This window comes from Crinia signifera, chromosome 9 (assembly GCF_055691185.1).
Source record: "Crinia signifera chromosome 9, ASM5569118v1, whole genome shotgun sequence".
In the NCBI taxonomy this organism is placed as follows: Eukaryota; Metazoa; Chordata; class Amphibia; order Anura; family Myobatrachidae; genus Crinia; species Crinia signifera.
Genome location: NC_139225.1, coordinates 15662553 through 15681358, shown reverse-complemented (window position 1 = coordinate 15681358; position 18806 = coordinate 15662553). Strand labels below are relative to the sequence as shown.

At 51.8% G+C, this 18806-nt stretch overlaps 1 protein-coding gene across 1 annotated transcript in view; it reads right to left on the bottom strand.

Annotated features, from left to right (window-relative positions):
* KCNT1 (potassium sodium-activated channel subfamily T member 1) overlaps positions 1-18806 on the bottom strand; it is a 208404-nt gene that overhangs the window by 54261 nt on the left and 135337 nt on the right. The window contains 5 exon segments of the mRNA XM_083161136.1: positions 479-538; positions 2220-2268; positions 2369-2425; positions 5972-6071; positions 10342-10421. Of these exon segments, the coding sequence (XP_083017262.1) occupies positions 479-538; positions 2220-2268; positions 2369-2425; positions 5972-6071; positions 10342-10421 (346 nt within the window).

The following is an 18806-nucleotide window of genomic DNA, read 5'->3' as shown; positions in this document are numbered from 1 at the left end:
CCCTTATCTGTGACCCCTCCCTTCACTTGCCACCAAGGGCCTCCCCTCACCTGCCATTACGGGCCTCCCCTCATCTGCGACCCCTCCCTTCACTTGCCACCAAGGGCCTCCCCTCACCTGCCACTATGGGCCTCACCTTTCACCTGCCACCCCACTGGGCCCCCCCACATCCTGCCACCCCCCTGGGCCACCCCTCACCTACCACCACCAAACGGCTTCCCCTGCACCTGCCCCCTCCAGCCTCCCCTGCACCTACCACCCCCCAGCCTCCCCTGCCCCTTCCCCCTCCAGCCTCCCCTGCACCTGCCCCCTCGAGCCTCCCTGCACCTGCCCCCTCCAGCCTCCCCTGCACCTACCACCCCTGGCCTAGTCCTTCCCACCAATCTACAAGACACACCCAGGAATGTGGACATTGGGATGGATATATTATACTGCTCTCCCTTGGAAGAATTGACACAGAACATTCCGGAGCACTAACCTTATAGCTGAGATATATCAGGAGCATGGTCTCACAGAAACTGATTATAGCCACCGTCACCTATAATACAAGAGACACGGACATTACTGATAGATGCCAGGGGGCAGGGAGGGTGGGGCGCTTATTGGCTGGGTAGCGGGCGCAGATCACGCCATGGGCTAGGCAGGGTGTTCTCCCAGCTCTGCCAGCTGTCTCTTATTGCAAATGGCCAGGGGGCATCCTGTCTGTCAGTGCCTCTGGCCAACAGGATGCCCAGAGCTGGCTGGCGATATCTGGGCACATGAAGCTTCTTCTCTAGGGAACTCACCCCACTCCCCCTCTTTACTACTCACCTGAGGGCATCCTCACCCCACACTCACTGGTCCTGTACCAGCTCTGTCCTCTTCCAGTTAGAGTGTACCCTCACTCACGAGCAGGGCCCTCCCTACCCAGTAAGAAACCTTTCTGGTGTTTGTGACCCGGCAGTCCCTCTGTGCATGCACAAGCCACAGGGGGGCACTGGCGGTAACCCGCTTGGTGATTGTTGCAGAGAGGAGCCCACCAGCTTCTATTAGCCAACGTCATCTATAGATGACATTGCTTATCGGGGCCCAATTTCACCTACAGGAAGTTTCAGGAGATTCCCGCGTGGCGGGAATGGGATCAAACGCGTTTCTAAAACCTCAGGTGGCGCATGTGGTACGGGGAGCGTGGGCACAGAGACACTGCTGGGATTGGGGCAGGGTACCCGGTCATAGGGACCACAGGCAATGGGTCCACATATGAACAAGGTCAGCATGGTCTATGTCGACACAAGCAAAATGTCAAAGGATGACACAGGAAAAGGTCAACATGAGTTTTTTCGTTATTTCTTTTTCTTATAAAATCGACGATCTTGCTTCACGATCCAAGTGGGCATAGGAAGGGAATATTATGGTGTGCCAAATGCAGCGAGCCATGCCAGGGGGCACAGTACACTTATACGGGGATGACAGACATCAAAAACTGTGCAAAACTCTTATTGACCATTTCCTGTGTCTACCTTATCCTGTGTCGACCTTTTGATTGTGTCGACGATGTGTTATTGGACCATGCCGTCCTATTGACTGTTGACCTAATAATCTACCCCCTTGGGTCAGACTGTATCAGATACGGAGAAATGATGGCTGGTTCCTAGGTAGGTGGAGACTGGGAGGCAGCTACTGGTGCCCATACACATGACCCGCCCAGGGCGTGTGTCAGTGACCGCAGCTGGTACATGGGATTCCGCACCCGATGGTATTACAGAGTGCCAGCGTATATTATATTACCATATAGAAGAGGATGGAGCATTGGTACGTGTCCGAGTCTCGTTACTATTGTGTCACTGCGCAATTTACTTTCTGGGATCTGGTGCATTCTGTTTTCAGTCTGCATCCCCACGCAGGGTCGCCATCAGGGGGGGGGACTGGGGGTACTCAAGTTCCGGGCCCAGGCAGCAAGGGGCCCACTGGATTGGCTGCAAGCTTTATCACAGCCGCCGCGTTGGTCAGGAGGCCATGGAGATAGCGCTGGGGGTATTGTGAAATTGGCGCAGACTGCAAATCAATTGGACCAGCAGCCAATCAGGAGCCGCCACAGGGGATGCTGCCTATTTGATCAGTCCTGGACCCCACAATTTCGGATGGCAGCCATGTCCCCAGGTGATGATACTCATCAATTCTGATATATTCGGCGACGGAGAGCGACCAGTGACCTTATGGACAGAACCACCGCCACTAACCTGGATGGCCCACAGCGGCGTCCTGCGATCCACCCAAATGATCGGATCCCTGTTAGAGAGAGAGCGGTCACACATTTGCTGACAATAATCCTGCAGGAGCAATGGGCGACGCTGCGCGTTCCGCCACCCAGAATGCCCGTTGTACTCACCAGTTAGTGATATGGGGGTATACCCGTGTGGTGTAATTCTGCTTGTCACAATCGTAACTGCAAGGAGGAGAGGATGGACAATTAATGGTGTAAGGGGCACATCGCCAGGCCCCCAAATACGTCCCCAAATATCTATACAGCAGCTACATAGTAGGATATTGGTGCACCATTATAATACCACTCAGCCTGGTGTTCCCGGGGACTCGTAGCTGGATACCCTTCCTATAGGTGTATGGTGTAAAAGGTCGACACGATGACTGTTTGACTGATCTGGCTGATCTGCTCGCCAAGTGACAGATGCCGCGCTCTGCGGCCGCGGTGCGCTCTACCGTTCCCAATCACAGTCCGCATGCATGGTAAAAGTATGACAAATAAAAGAATTGGAATAAAAAAAAACTCGTAGCGACCATTTTATGTGTCGATCATTGTCATGTCGACCCTTTGGATATACTGACCTTTTCACCATGTCGACAATATGATGTCGATCTACTATCGGGATACCTTCTGTGCCATAAATGTCCATACGTTAAACAGCGACTATCAGCTCATTGGGAATACGCAGCGATGAGGATTTCTCCATCAATCAGATTTTATTGCGTCAAGTGCCATCACCCACGGTAACCCCTGCTAACCCCTGCTAGTGCCATCACCCACGGTAACCCCTGCTAGTTCCATCACCCACAGTAACCCCTGCTAGTGCCATCACCCGCGGTAACCCCAGCTGGTGTCATCACCCACGGTAACCCCTGCTAGTGCCATCACCCACGGTAACCCCAGCTGGTGTCATCACCCACGGTAACCCCTGCTAGTGCCATCACCCACGGTAACCCCTGCTAGTGCCATCACCCACGGTAACCCCTGCTAGTGCCATCACCCACGGTAACCCCTGCTAGTGCCATCACCCACGGTAACCCCTGCTAGTGCCATCACCCACGGTAACCCCAGCTGGTGTCATCACCCACGGTAACCCCTGCTAGTGCCATCACCCACGGTAACCCCTGCTAGTGCCATCACCCACGGTAACCCCTGCTAACCCCTGCTAGTGCCATCACCCACGGTAACCCCTGCTAGTGCCATCACCCACGGTAACCCCTGCTAGTGCCATCACCCACGGTAACCCCTGCTAGTGCCACCACCCACGGTAACCCCAGCTGGTGCCATCACACACGGTAACCCCAGCTGGTGCCATCACCCACGGTAACCCCTACTGGTGCCATGACCCGCGGTAACCCCTGCTAGTGCCATCACCCGCGGTAACCCCTGCTAGTGCCATCACCCGCGGTAACCCCTGCTAGTGCCATCACCCGCGGTAACCCCAGCTAGTGCCAACACCCGCGGTAACCCCAGCTAGTGCCATCACCCGCGGTAACCCCAGCTAGTGCCATCACCCGCGGTAACCCCAGCTAGTGCCATCACCCACGGTAACCCCTGCTAGTGCCATCACCCACGGTAACCCCTGCTAGTGCCATCACCCACGGTAACCTCTGTTAGTGCCATCACCCACGGTAACCTCTGCTAGTGCCATCACCCACGGTAACCTCTGCTAGTGCCATCACACACGGTAACCCCTGCTAGTGCCACCACCCACAGTAACCAGTTAGTGCCATCACCCACGGTAACCCCAGCTGGTGCCATCACCCACGGTAACCCCAGCTGGTGCCATCACCCACGGTAACCCCAGCTGGTGCCATCACCCACGGTAACCCCTGCTGGTGCCATGACCCGCGGTAACCCCTGCTAGTGCCATTACCCGCGGTAACCCCAGCTAGTGCCAACACCCGCGGTAACCCCAGCTAGTGCCATCACCCGCGGTAACCCCTGCTAGTGCCCTCACCCGCGGTAACCCCTGCTAGTGCCATCACCCGCGGTAACCCCTGCTAGTGCCATCACCCGCGGTAACCCCTGCTAGTGCCATCACCCACGGTAACCCCTGCTAGTGCCATCACCCGCGGTAACCCCTGCTATTGCCATCACCCGCGGTAACCCCTGCTAGTGCCATCACCCGCGGTAACCCCTGCTAGTGCCATCACCCGCGGTAACCCCTGCTAGTGCCATCACCCGCGGTAACCCCTGCTAGTGCCATCACCCGCGGTAACCCCTGCTAGTGCCATCACCCACGGTAACCCCTGCTATTGCCATCACCCGCGGTAACCCCTGCTAGTGCCATCACCCGCGGTAACCCCTGCTAGTGCCATCACCCACGGTAACCCCTGCTAGTGCCATCACCCGCGGTAACCCCTGCTATCACGGTGATCTATAAGGCGAGGTATTATCGCTGGAGAGTGGGATTGTCGCCCCTTTGCGCCATGTCGGAGCCCGGCATCCATAATACATCACCAGCACGTCGTTCTCCCATGCACGCTCGTTAGTATTAATGTATGCAGGGATCCTGGCCCATTATGGTAATATAAACGCTTTCTTAATCGCCTCTTCGGAGCAGGAACTATTAATGAGCCAACAATAATGCAGCCACACGATACACTTCCAGAGGGCGGCGTAACCCGGGACAATTACAGGGTCGGCAGGGACGGACTGTACATCCAGCGCCAAGTCAGACCTGTTAGAAAGGCTGCACGTCTAACTCTCTCTGCACATGTTACATCTACCCCCTGCAGTGCAGCATGGTGTTACCCAGGTGCAGGTTACATCAGCCCTCCCTGCAGCGCAGCATGGTGTTACCCAGGTGCACATGTTACATCTGGCCCACCTGCAGTGCAGCATGGTGTTACCCAGGTGCATGTTAAATCTGCCCCCTGCAGCGCAGCATGGTGTTACCTAGGTGCACATGTTACATCTGGCCCACCTGCAGAGCAGCATGGTGTTACCCAGGTGCACGTTACATCCACCCCCCCCCCCCCCCACAGTGCAGCATGGTGTTACCCAGGTGCATTTTACATCCGCCCCACCTGCAGTGCAGCATGGTGTTACCCAGGTGCATTTTACATCCGCCCCACCTGCAGTGAAGCATGGTGTTACCCAGGTGCACATGTTACATCTACCCCCCTGCAGTGCAGCATGGTGTTACCCAGGTGCACATGTTACATCTGCCCCCCTGCAGTGCAGCATGGTGTTACCCAGGTGCACGTTACATCTGGCCCACCTGCAGAGCAGCATGGTGTTACCCAGGTGTGCATGTTACATCTGCCCCCCTGCAGTGCAGCATGGTGTTACCCAGGTGCAGGTTACATCCGCCCCACCTGCAGTGAAGCATGGTGTTACCCAGGTGCACATATTACATCTGCCCACCTGCAGCACAGCATGGTGTTACCTAGGTGCACATATTACATCTGCCCCCCTGCAGCGCAGCATGGTGTTACCTAGGTGCACATGTTACATCTGCCCCCCTGCAGTGCAGTATGGTGTTACCTAGGTGCACATGTTGCATTCCCCCTCCTGCAGTGCAGCATGGTGTTACCCGGGTGCACATCACATCTGCCCCCCTGCAGTGCAGTATGGTAACAGCTCTGAATCAGGCCCATGGTCCGCCGGAGACGCAGCTAGAACCCCTCAGGATGGGGGAACGCGGTCTGGCTGCGGGTGATACATGATTTGCTAGTTTCCCCCTGGCAGAGACCCATACAGGAGGATGCAGTGCGGCCTTACCATCCGATCCCCTGCGTCGGATCGTCCAGCAGGACCCTCACGATGTACAGGAGGCAGGAGAGTAACTTCAGGGAGAAGTTGAAGAGACGAATTCTGAGGCCTGGACAGAGAGAGCAGAGAGGTTACACCGGAGACACCGCTAATTGTGTCGGCAGGTGTCGGCAGCGTGGAGGGAAGCCCAGAAACAGAAAAGAAAAAGAATAGCACGCATTAAATCTTTTTAGTAACCTCAACCAACTAGTAATGTCACCCAGGCGGCCAATCAGGCTCTGGCTGGCAGATATTCTGCAGCCTAGAAGTGCCGACACTGCCGGACCAATAGAGGTTACAGCCTAACCTTCCCCCACAGCCTAATTGTAAGTCACTCCTAGTGCCTAAATCTACCCCCTCCCCCTCCCCCCAGCCTAACGCTGTGAAACCCCGCACACTTACGATTAGGATGCCAGGTGTCAGGATTTTATCAGCTGGCATCCCGAGTGCCGATAATTTAGTTGCATCCGACTGCATTATATATATATATATAAATTGTAATGAGTTGCTTTGTTTCAATGTTATGTGCTAATACGTCTACCTGTCATTTATTGTGCATCACCATTGTGCTCTGGAAAATGTGACCGTTTTAACTGCCGGCAAACCTGGAACATGTGGCCTGCCGGGTGGTCTGGAAACTGTGACAGTTATTTGTACCAAGCTGGGATTTTTAAAATTTAAATTCTAATTCGGTGAAAAGGGTTCAAATGTTCCACCCAGTAAACCTGCGCCCGGTGTGAAGCCGGACACATCAGCTACATCTCACACATGCACACACACAGAATCTAACACTCTCTGCACATGTTACATCTGCCCCACCTGCACTGCACTATGGTTTTGCCCATTTTGAGCACAAACTTGTCCTGCAATTAGGTGTGAATTGGGTCCACTGAGAGGTCGAGTCGATGATGGCCGCACTGACTGTTTTATGTGACGTTTCCCCAGGGAGAAGCCGGATACAGCGGTGATGGCGGCGCAGACACAGCCCCGTCCTGCTGGTGTAGGCGGCATCTAATCTTACACGGTGACAGCGACAGATAGCAGACAATGAGCGCACGTATCTCTGAGTTACACAATGGCAGAGGACGCTGTACATCCGGGATCTCTGACGGCGCTCCGATCGCAGCCTGCTCTGCCCACGGCTCTATAAATGAGCAATGAGATTATAAGTAGGCGGACAACAGATACAAGGAGATTTCCCGGCCTTGTGCTGACTGGTGGGTGACGCAGCGCTGAGGATGCAGAATGAGCGGCTGCAGCAATAACCAGTGCTCGCAGCGATGGGAGGCGTAGGTGTGGGCGCAGAGAACACAGGGCCATGGGCGCCGGGAGCAGAGCATTCAGATAATGCCACCCCACCTCCAAATCCTCATCTGTGCCACCCTCTATCCTGGCATGTATTACCCTGCTCTGCACCTTTCACACTGGCATCATAGCCTGGTGCTCACTACCAGCTCGTTACCAACATGGAAAAACTGGGGGGGTTGGCACTGGGTGGTCCTGCGGGTACCATGGCGCAGTTGCTGCAGGCCCCAGAGAGTAGAGCTGTCTATCGGTGACATAAACGTGGCCGATGTTGTTACCATTGGGGAAAAGCATTGATGGTTTGCGGCATACGCAGACTAAGGGAGACTCGGCGGCTACGATTACGCGATAAAGTAAAGCAATAGACGCATCAATGCATTGGGCTGTGTCTACGGGCAGTCCACCAGGGCCGGCGCCACAGGTGGGCGAGCAAATTCCGACACATCAAGTGGCCAATCAGATAGTGTGTATTAAACCATGACGTCAGCGTGATGGCCCCGCATATGGGTACAGAGCACCAGGCGTCACCTATATATATATAGTGAAACTACATCTCTTTCTCGCACATGCACAAACACAGAAAGTAGCAGACTAGCTTTCGAAGCTTTTGCATTGAGCGGGCTTACTTGTACAGGATAAAATGGTTATAAACTTATCTGAGAATTAGGGATGGGAGATAGAACAAGGCGAGGGATCAGCGTTGGTCAGGGGCCCAAATCTCTTATGTGTGGCCCTTTGCTTCAATCCAAAGGGAGATCAGCAAATCTGTGCGCAGGACCAATATTGGAGGAGAATTCCTCCGGGATTCCTCCAATGACAGACATCAGTGACATCACGAGGCATGAGGCACTACTGTAGGATTTTTATTGTTATTAAATTTTATTTATAAGACGCCACGCGTGTTTCGCCGCGCTGTACAGAGGGCACACAATAGAACAGTACAGGGAGGCAAAACGTAACATTACAGTAAATAAATAACAAAAATAAGTACAGGTAACAAGACACCACAATACAATACACACTACAGCTTAGATGTATGTAGCGAGGGAGCAGACAGTGTACTACTAGGGGCTGGCAGCCATTGGGAGAATATGGGCATTTACCAGCGGGGGAGTATGCGGGCAAAGATGGCCGCTGAGTAGGAGAGAGCAGTAAGTGACATGTGAGGCGATGAAGTCCCTGCTCTGAGGAGCTTACAATCTAGTAGGAAAAGGGGGACAGACAGATAACACGAGGTGCAAGCACGTGGGAGGTGGCCTGGATGAATACTCATGACTACAGATGCAGCCCAATAAAATAGCCCACTGAAAATAGGGAGTGATTCTAATTTTGGAAGCAAAGTAAAAAAAAAAAAAGGCAGAAACTGAGGACCTGAGTAATACAATGCTGCACTGCGGGGGGCAGATGTAAGATGTGCACCTGAGTAACACAGTGCTGCACTGCAGGGGGGCAGATGTAACATGTGCAGAGAGATTTAGAATTGGGTGGGGTGTGTTCAAACTAATATCTAAATTGCAGTGTAAGAATGAAGCCATCTAATGTGTGGGCTACATGCAGAAGCAGCCAATATTTACCCTGCACAGAAACAACATACATGGATATGCTCCCCTTGATTAAAATAGTTATACGGAATCACATTATAATAATCCCACTAACTCCATTGCACCTCAGTGGCGGGGGGGTGGGGTGGGGGGCTGAATGTTTATTTAACGTTGCAATTCATGAAACCTTTAGGACTGGCATCGCCTGAGCATGGACACTTATTGCAGTACTGTAACTTTCCTGCTATACTACAATCCGCCAGTTGGTGGCAGCAAATAACCACAAAGGTGTTTCCTTCCTGAGCACAGTGGATGAGCAGCCCTTTAACCCTTTCACAAGCCTATTCCTGTTATTTAGGCGGCGCATATTGAATGCAAGCTTCACGCAGCGTAAAATCTGCACCATACAGACGGACGTGTAAAATAAGGCTCAAATATTGTTATATACACAATATTACTGCAGGACATCAGCACAGACCGTACACAGGGCAAGAAACATGACTGTACAACAAAACTACAGGTAAGTGTCAGCCTGACAGATTGAAGGAGATTAATGTTTTGAATTAAGACAAAAGATGTTCCAATGTAACGGTATCAATTTGTGCATTTACCCCTGGCCTGCTGGTAATGGGAGGTGTGGGAGTACCAGCATTGCAGTGCAGGTAATGGGAGGTGTGGGAGTACCGGCATTGCAGAGCAGGTAATGGGAGGTGTGGGAGTACCGGCATTGCAGCACAGGTAATGGGAGGTGTAGGAGTACCGGCATTGCAGCGCAGGTAATGGGAGGTGTGGGAGTACCGGCATTGCAGCGCAAGTACTGGGAGGTGTGGGAGTACCGGCATTGCAGCAAAGGTAATGGGAGGTGTGGGAGTACCAGCATTGTAGCACAGATAATGGGAGGTGTAGGAGTACCAGCATTGCAGCGCAGGTACTGGGAGGTGTAGGAGTACCGGCAATGCAGCGCAGGTAATGGGAGGTGTGGGAGTACCGGCAATGCAGCGCAGGTAATGGAATGTCTGGGAGTACCGGCATTGCAGCGCAGGTAATGGGATGTCTGAGAGTACCAGCATTGCAGCGCAGGTAATGGGATGTCTGGGAGTACCGGCATTGCAGTGCTGGTAATGGGAGGTGTGAGATTACCAGCATTAAAGCACTGGGCAGGCCTAGCTCAGAGTTATCCTCTGGGATAGTGTAAGGATGTAGCAGGTATAGGGTGCAGGTGTGAGTGTAGGTCAGGGGAGTGAGGGCCACAAGCACAAGTCAGTATTGGTCCAGCAAATGTGCTTTTAATTCAGATTAATATAAATTTAATACATTTTTTATTGTGTCATTAAATTGTTATAACATTGATTCATTTGGTACAGTAATTTTCATTCAGCCCTGCTCACCGCCCTCCTTTTTTTCTGCCACACAAGTCAGTAAGCGTTACGTGGAAGCCACTGACTGACGCCCAGCCACGTCTGTCACTTGCAGAACAACCCATGAAAAACTCACTAGATCTCTGGTTCTTGATGAAGAACAGTTTCATTCGCTCCTTGAAGGTGTTTTCGTTGACGTAGAACTCGACTTGTACCCTGTAAGACACAGAATGAGAGGATCCGTCAGTGCACTACTAACCCGAGGAGGTGACGGCCGCTGTGCCAGACACAATAGAGGCCGCAGAGCAATCTCCTCTGGGCACCTGTTCTGCGTACTTATGGCCTGAATGCATCCTAAGAGTCAGGGGATAAGGGGACGGTGCTCATCATACCTGTGGTGCTAACAGGTGAATGCGCTAGTAAGTATACTTCATTCTTCCAGTTCTCTAGGGCAGCTTCATGCTCTATCCCAAGATGGCCACCAAGATCTCTACTGAGCATGTGCAGACATTCTTGGCTCTCTGTGAGACTTTACAGTGTAACAGAAATATCCTGACCTGAGATTACCAGCAGTCCATAAAGCTGTATCTCCATCCCCGCACCGCAGCCCCTATTAAGCTGTGTGATAACCCATTCTGCCCTATCACCAGTGTGCATGTAACAGTGAGTACAATATACCAACACTATTCAATATTTGTATATCAGACTGGTACATGTCAGGTCTCCTCAGTCTGCCTGCTGCTTCAGCCCGTCCTGCCCCCTTCCATGATGTATATAATTAACCCTCCCCGACGCAGATTACCCCTCCACACCGTTCTGTCCCATACCGGTGGGAGTCATTGGAGGGAGTGGTGCAGACATGTCACAGACAGGACAGACTGAGGAGATTATTATATAGATATAAGCAGAAAGTAAATGATCCAGTGATAGACGATAGGTGCCCTGACCCTTGGAGAGAGATAAAGTACCAGCCATTCCGCTCCTAACTGTCATGTTACAGGTTGACAGGAGGTTATGAGCTGGTACTTTATCCCTCCAGTGTTTGATCCTCTCCCCATATCGGAATACAGTATGTGTGCGCTATATAGGAAACTGTTAATAATAATTCCCACCCGGAGGTTTTATATTTTGTCGCCGTGGGTCACCAAGGAAGGATTATTACCACACAAATACCCATTTATCCCGCGCTGGGATCTGTACGTGGCAGATGGTCCAGCAGTGACATAGGACACACAGTACTGCGTGTATATACAACATCTACAGATCGGATTTCCCGTATGAGGCACGAGGAACTGTAGATGAGGCATAAGTCGGCGTGTAAGGCTTGGGGTCAGGTTTACCTTTATCAGGCCACGTTAGCATTCCCTCATGGATGGTAAAGTATGAGAAAGTTCAAAAAAATCCAATAAATTGTGAAAAACTTGCGTCAACCTTTCATGTAGCCATGTCGACCTTTTGTTTATGTTGACATGACAACGTTTAGGCGATGTGTACAAATTATCTGGATCCCACACCCAACATTATGCCACCCAGCAGTATTGCCACTTCACAGCATACCACACAGCAGTATTGCCACGTCACAGCGTACCACACAGCAGTATTGCCACTTCACAGCATACCACACAGCAGTATTGCCACCTCAGTGTACCACACAGCAGTATTGCCCCCGCACAGCATACCACACAGCAGTATTGCCACCTCAGTGTACCACACAGCAGTATTGCCACCTCAGTGTACCACACAGCAGTATTGCCCCCGCACAGCATACCACACAGCAGTATTGCCACGTCACAGCATACCACACAGCAGTATTGCCCCCGCACAGCATACCACACAGCAGTATTGCCACGTCACAGCGTACCACACAGCAGTATTGTCACGTCACAGCGTACCACACAGCAGTATTGCCACGTCACAGCATACCACACAGCAGTATTGCCCCCGCACAGCATACCACACAGCCATATTGCCTCCTCACAGCATACCACACAGCAGTATTGCCTCCTCACAGCATACCACACAGCAGTATTGCCACCTCACAGCGTACCACACAGCAGTATTGCCTCCTCACAGCATACCACACAGCCGTATTGCCTCCTCACAGCATACCACACAGCAGTATTGCCACCTCACAGCATACCACACAGCAGTATTGCCACGTCACAGCGTACCACACAGCAGTATTGCCACCTCAGTGTACCACACAGCAGTATTGCCCCCGCACAGCATACCACACAGCAGTATTGCCTCCTCACAGCATACCACACAGCAGTATTGCCTCCTCACAGCATACCACACAGCAGTATTGCCACCACACAGCGTACCACACAGCAGTATTGCCACCTCACAGCGTACCACACAGCAGTATTGCCACCTCACAGCGTACCACACAGCAGTATTGCCACGTCACAGCATACCACACAGCAGTACTGCCACCTCACAATGTACCACACAGCAGTACTGCCACATCACAGTGTACCACACAGCAGTATTGCCACGTCACAGCGTACCACGCAGCAGTATTGCCTCCTCACAGCATACCACACAGCAGTATTGCCACCTCACAGCGTACCACACAGCAGTATTGCCACGTCACAGCATACCACACAGCAGTATTGCCACCTCACAATGTACCACACAGCAGTATTGCCACGTCACAGCATACCACACAGCAGTATTGCCACCTCACAGCGTACCACACAGCAGTATTGCCACGTCACAGCATACCACACAGCAGTATTGCCACCTCACAATGTACCACAAAGCAGTACTGCCACGTCACAGTGTACGACACAGCAGTATTGCCACGTCACAGCATACCACACAGCAGTATTGCCACCTCACAATGTACCACAAAGCAGTACTGCCACGTCACAGTGTACCACACAGCAGTATTGTCACGTCATAGCGTACCACACAGCAGTATTGCCACCTCACAGCATACCACCCAACAGTATTGCCACCTCACAGCATACCACACAGCAGTATTGCCTCCTCACAGCATACCACGCAGCAGTATTGCCTCCTCACAGCATACCACACAGCAGTATTGCCACGTCACAGCATACCACACAGCAGTATTGCCACCTCACAGCGTACCACACAGCAGTATTGCCACGTCACAGCATACCACACAGCAGTACTGCCACCTCACAATGTACCACACAGCAGTACTGCCACATCACAGTGTACCACACAGCAGTATTGCCACGTCACAGCGTACCACACAGCAGTATTGCCCCCGCACAGCATACCACGCAGCAGTATTGCCTCCTCACAGCATACCACACAGCAGTATTGCCACGTCACAGCATACCACACAGCAGTATTGCCACCTCACAGCGTACCACACAGCAGTATTGCCACGTCACAGCATACCACACAGCAGTATTGCCACCTCACAGCGTACCACACAGCAGTATTGCCACGTCACAGCATACCACACAGCAGTATTGCCACCTCACAATGTACCACACAGCAGTACTGCCACGTCACAGTGTACGACACAGCAGTATTGCCACGTCACAGCATACCACACAGCAGTATTGCCACCTCACAATGTACCACAAAGCAGTACTGCCACGTCACAGTGTACCACACAGCAGTATTGTCACGTCATAGCGTACCACACAGCAGTATTGCCACCTCACAGCATACCACCCAACAGTATTGCCACCTCACAGCATACCACACAGCAGTACTGCCACCTCACAGTGTACCACACAGCAGTAATGCCACGTCACAATGTACCACACAGCAGTATTGCCACCTCACAGCGTACCACACAGCAGTATTGCCACATCACATCGTACCACATAGCAGTATTGCCCCGTCACAGCGTACCACATAGCAGTATTGCCACATCACAGCATACCACACAGCAATAATACCACGTCACAGCGTACCACACAGCATTACTGCCACGTCACAGCATACCACACAGCAGTATTGCCACATCACATCGTACCACATAGCAGTATTGCCCCGTCACAGCGTACCACATAGCAGTATTGCCACATCACAGCGTACCACACAGCAATAATGCCACATCACAGCATACCACACAGCATTACTGCCACATCACATCGTACCACACAGCAGTACTGCCACGTCACAGCATACCACACAGCAGTATAGCCACGTCACAGCGTACCACAGAAGAATTGCCACCTCACAGTGTACCACACAGCAATATTGCCACCTCACAGCGTACCACACAGCATTACTGCCACGTCACAGCGTACCACACAGCAGTACTGCAATGTCACAGCGTACCACACAGCAGTATTGCCCCCGCACAGCGTACCACACAGCAGTATTGCCACCTCACAGCGTACCACCCAACAGTATTGCCACCTCACAGCGTACCACACAGCAGTATTGCCACGTCACAGTGTACCACACAGCAATAATGCCACATCACAACATACCACACAGCATTACTGCCATATCACATCGTACCACACAGCATTACTGCCACATCACATCGTACCACACAGCAGTACTGCCACGTCACAGCATACCACACAGCAGTATAGCCACGTCACAGCGTACCACAGCAGTATTGCCACCTCACAGCGTACCACACAGCAATATTGCCACGTCACAGCGTACCACACAGCAGTATTGCCACCTCACAGCGTACCACACAGCAGTATTGCCACGTCACAGTGTACCACACAGCAATAATGCCACATCACAACATACCACACAGCATTACTGCCATATCACATCGTACCACACAGCATTACTGCCACATCACATCGTACCACACAGCAGTACTGCCACGTCACAGCATACCACACAGCAGTATAGCCACGTCACAGCGTACCACAGCAGTATTGCCACCTCACAGCGTACCACACAGCAATATTGCCACGTCACAGCGTACCACACAGCAGTATTGCCACGTCACAGCGTACCACACAGCATTACTGCCACGTCACAGCGTACCACACAGCATTACTGCCACGTCACAGCGTACCACACAGCAGTATTGTCACGTCATAGCGTACCACACAGCAGTATTGCCCCCGCACAGCGTACCACACAGCAGTATTGCCCCCGCACAGCGTACCACCCAACAGTATTGCCACGTCACATCATACCACACAGCAATAATGCCATGTCACAGCATACCACACAGCAGTATTGCCACGTCACAGCGTACCACACAGCAGTTTTGCCACGTCACAGCGTACCACACAGCAGTACTGCCACGTCACATCGTACCACACAGCAGTACTGCCACGTCACAGCATACCACACAGCAGTATTGCCACGTCTCAGTCTACCACACAGCAGTATTGACACATCACAGCGTACCACAGCAGTATTGCCACGTCTTAGCGTACCACACAGTGGATCAGATTCGGGAAGGTAGTAGTCCGCCGCCAGCCCATTATGCCCCTCAGACCCAGTAGACTGGATTATTACTTGGAATTCCCCGGGGACATTACAGCGCAGTTTACTGAACGTTTCCTGTAACTACAGAAATGCATCTAAATAAACAGATCAATATTCAGCGATTGCTCTGATCCCATTCACCTGAGGGCAGAAGCTGCGGCGGTGTAGCTGGGAAGATGGCGGATGTGTCAGGGACCTTATGTAAGTGATGCATGTTCCCCACTCAGGGGAAGGTAGGGGGTTGGGGCTCTCACAATCACAGCGAGAAGGACCCGCTCCCAAATATAGTTCTTTTATAATGTAGAAATGAGACTGTGTGTGGTCGGACTATTTCACGAATTGACCTGATGGATGAGGGTCACCTCACCCTAATGTGGGCGTGTCCTGAAGATCATCACATCTCTTATTACGTGAAATTAACCAGGATCGCGGCTCCAACGGATTCGCCTGCGAACAATTAAACACAAATGTTTCTAAGATTGAGGCCCAGTTATGTCCCCTACGGGAGTGGACAGGTGGGTGCGCAAGGTCTGCGCCGGCTGCTAACACCTGTGGTGTTATCGCACCCATATCATTGAATTATAGTTCCGGAGCTGGTGAATCGTTCTGCGCAGCCTCCGCTGTAATGCGGGAAACACCCGGAACCTTCCTGTGAATACATCTGCTGTAATCTGGCTGACAGTGTCACCATTCTGTATGTACAGAGAGAACCTCACGCTCTGATTATCATCACATCGGACATCATGGCGGAAAGCTACAAACTCAGCAATAACCAGACTCGTTCTACCCACAATCCTCCGCTAAAGAAAATCAAAGGAAAACAAAAAAGTGTTTCCGGTACTTGTGTAGTTTGGCGGCGCCCATCGCATCGCATACCATAAGGCATACGATGGTATGCGATGCGACGCGATATTGTACAATGCCATACAATTTTAAAATTGTATGACATTGTATATGGCATACAATGCGATGCGATGCGATTAAACATTGTATAAGCACGCTAATGGGTGCTTACAATGTTAAATGCACCCCCCCCCGCCACCCCCCCCCACTATAAACGTGAACCCGAAGCGTGGCGAGTGGAGCGAGCCCGCGAGGGCCGGCGGTACGCGTCCTCCGACCTTTTCATACCCCCACTATCCACGTCGGCGTGGAGTTGAGAATAGAAAGTGTGGCGAGCGCAGCGAGCCCGAAGCGTGGCGAGCGCATGCGGATACCTGTGAAGGCCGCGAGGGGACTCTGATACCTGTGAAGGTATCTGCGTCCCCTCGCCACGCTTTCTATTCTCAACTCCACGCCGACGTGGATAGTGGGGGTATGAAAAAGTCGGAGGACACGTACCGCTGCCCCTCGCGGGCATGGCATGCGATGCGATTAAAACATTGCGCGATGGAAATCGGGGGCGCCGCCAAAATACACAAGTACCGTGTTTCCGAATGATGCGCCAACAGTCAAAAGGTCGATCATGAATGATTGACTTGCACTCGGTCAACATTGACAAAAGGTCGACACAGGCCATAGATTGACTTGGAAACGGGCGACATCAATTTTTCACATTTTTTTTTCTTTCTTTGGACTTGCGATCAGCGTGGACTGGAATTGGGAACGGTAAATTATGGCGAGCGCAGTGTGGGCCCATGTATGAAACATGGGAGGAGAAGAGGGGAAGGCGAGCCCTGTGGGATACACGCTTCACTCATGGGGAGGCAATGTCAACAGATGTTGACACTGGCAACAAATATATATGAAAAGTCACGTCAACCTTTTCATGTGTCGACTATTTCATCTACGTGGACACCAAATGGGAGTGGTAAAGTTTGCCGAAGCACGACAAGTCATTAATATCTACAAATGACACCCCGCCAAATCATGTTAACCTTTTCACGTGTCAACATTTTGCCTATGTCAACCTTTTGGGATTGACCTAGACACTGCTAACCTTTTTCCTGTCGACCCTTTATACGTCACGTCATTGAACTAGATCGCTGGCGGCATCCTGTTCGGGGTTAATAGCACCCAGGCTGTAATACACAGCAGTGCCCAGAAGGTGTCACTACAGCAACAAGAACACACACAATCCCCTCATGCTCCCCAGCGCAGCGACAGCATTAACCCCTGCGCTGCCTTACTGCACGCCGCGGACCAGCCGGGGGCCACTGAAAAATGCCCTGCACAGATCTGTATAGAAGCGACCAATCATGCTCCACGGTACAGAATGAAAGGTTCCCGATTAAAAGGTCAACAGTGTCTAGATAGAGTGACTAGACAGTCAATAGGCTGGTACCAAAATGTTGACATGCAATACAGTAGGTTGACATTGAGAATAGAATGACACAAGCAAAATGTCAACATCCAAAAGGTAATGAAATGTAATCATAGATTTAAGGGACTGAATATGTCCCTACTAGTACCAAGCAAAATGTGGTCACAGGGGAGCGACAAGGGCGGTGGTACTGAACACTGTGGTGCCTAAATAATAATAATTGCACAGACCTAACCTCTGTGGCCTGGGGAAGGGGGTGAGGCAAAAGGATACTACTATATAACGTAATGTGAATAAGGTGGCTATTGTGTGGTGTTATGTGAATAAGGTTGCAGTACTGTGTGGCTTAATTTGAATCTGGGTTACTCTTGTGTGAACACCCCTCTTCCCAACAATACCACCCTCATTTTGCATGTGCTGTGCTTATTAATATAGGGGGGTGCCAATGCTTGTAGGCAGAAGGCACTAAAATGTCTACTTATGGCTCTGTGGATGAAGATTGCTGGGGGTGAGGGGTGTTGCTGTGATCTGTGCTGCTGGGTGATGGGTGCAGTGCTGGGTCAGAGGCAAAACTAGCGGCACTGTAAGGGCACCAGCGATAATCAGCGATGTGCTCAACTGGGTGCCAGAGGTTTGCGTATGTGCGGTTAGCACTGACCCCCCCCCCCCCCCCTTTGTCCCCCCTGCCTATAGGCTACACAGGGCTACCCCCATCTCAGAATGGTGGTAGACCGGGCACCCGATGCAATGCTGATCCCTCCTGGGGACTGGAGATTATTCCTCCTGATACATTCAAGGAATACTTAATATTTACGGTTTAGTCGACAATAGGAAGGTTAGCAGTCAAAAGTTCTACATGAGTTTTTCACATTTTCTTCATCCTGAATGTCAACATAGTCGACATGGACACCTTCAAAGTGCACCACTGCGCT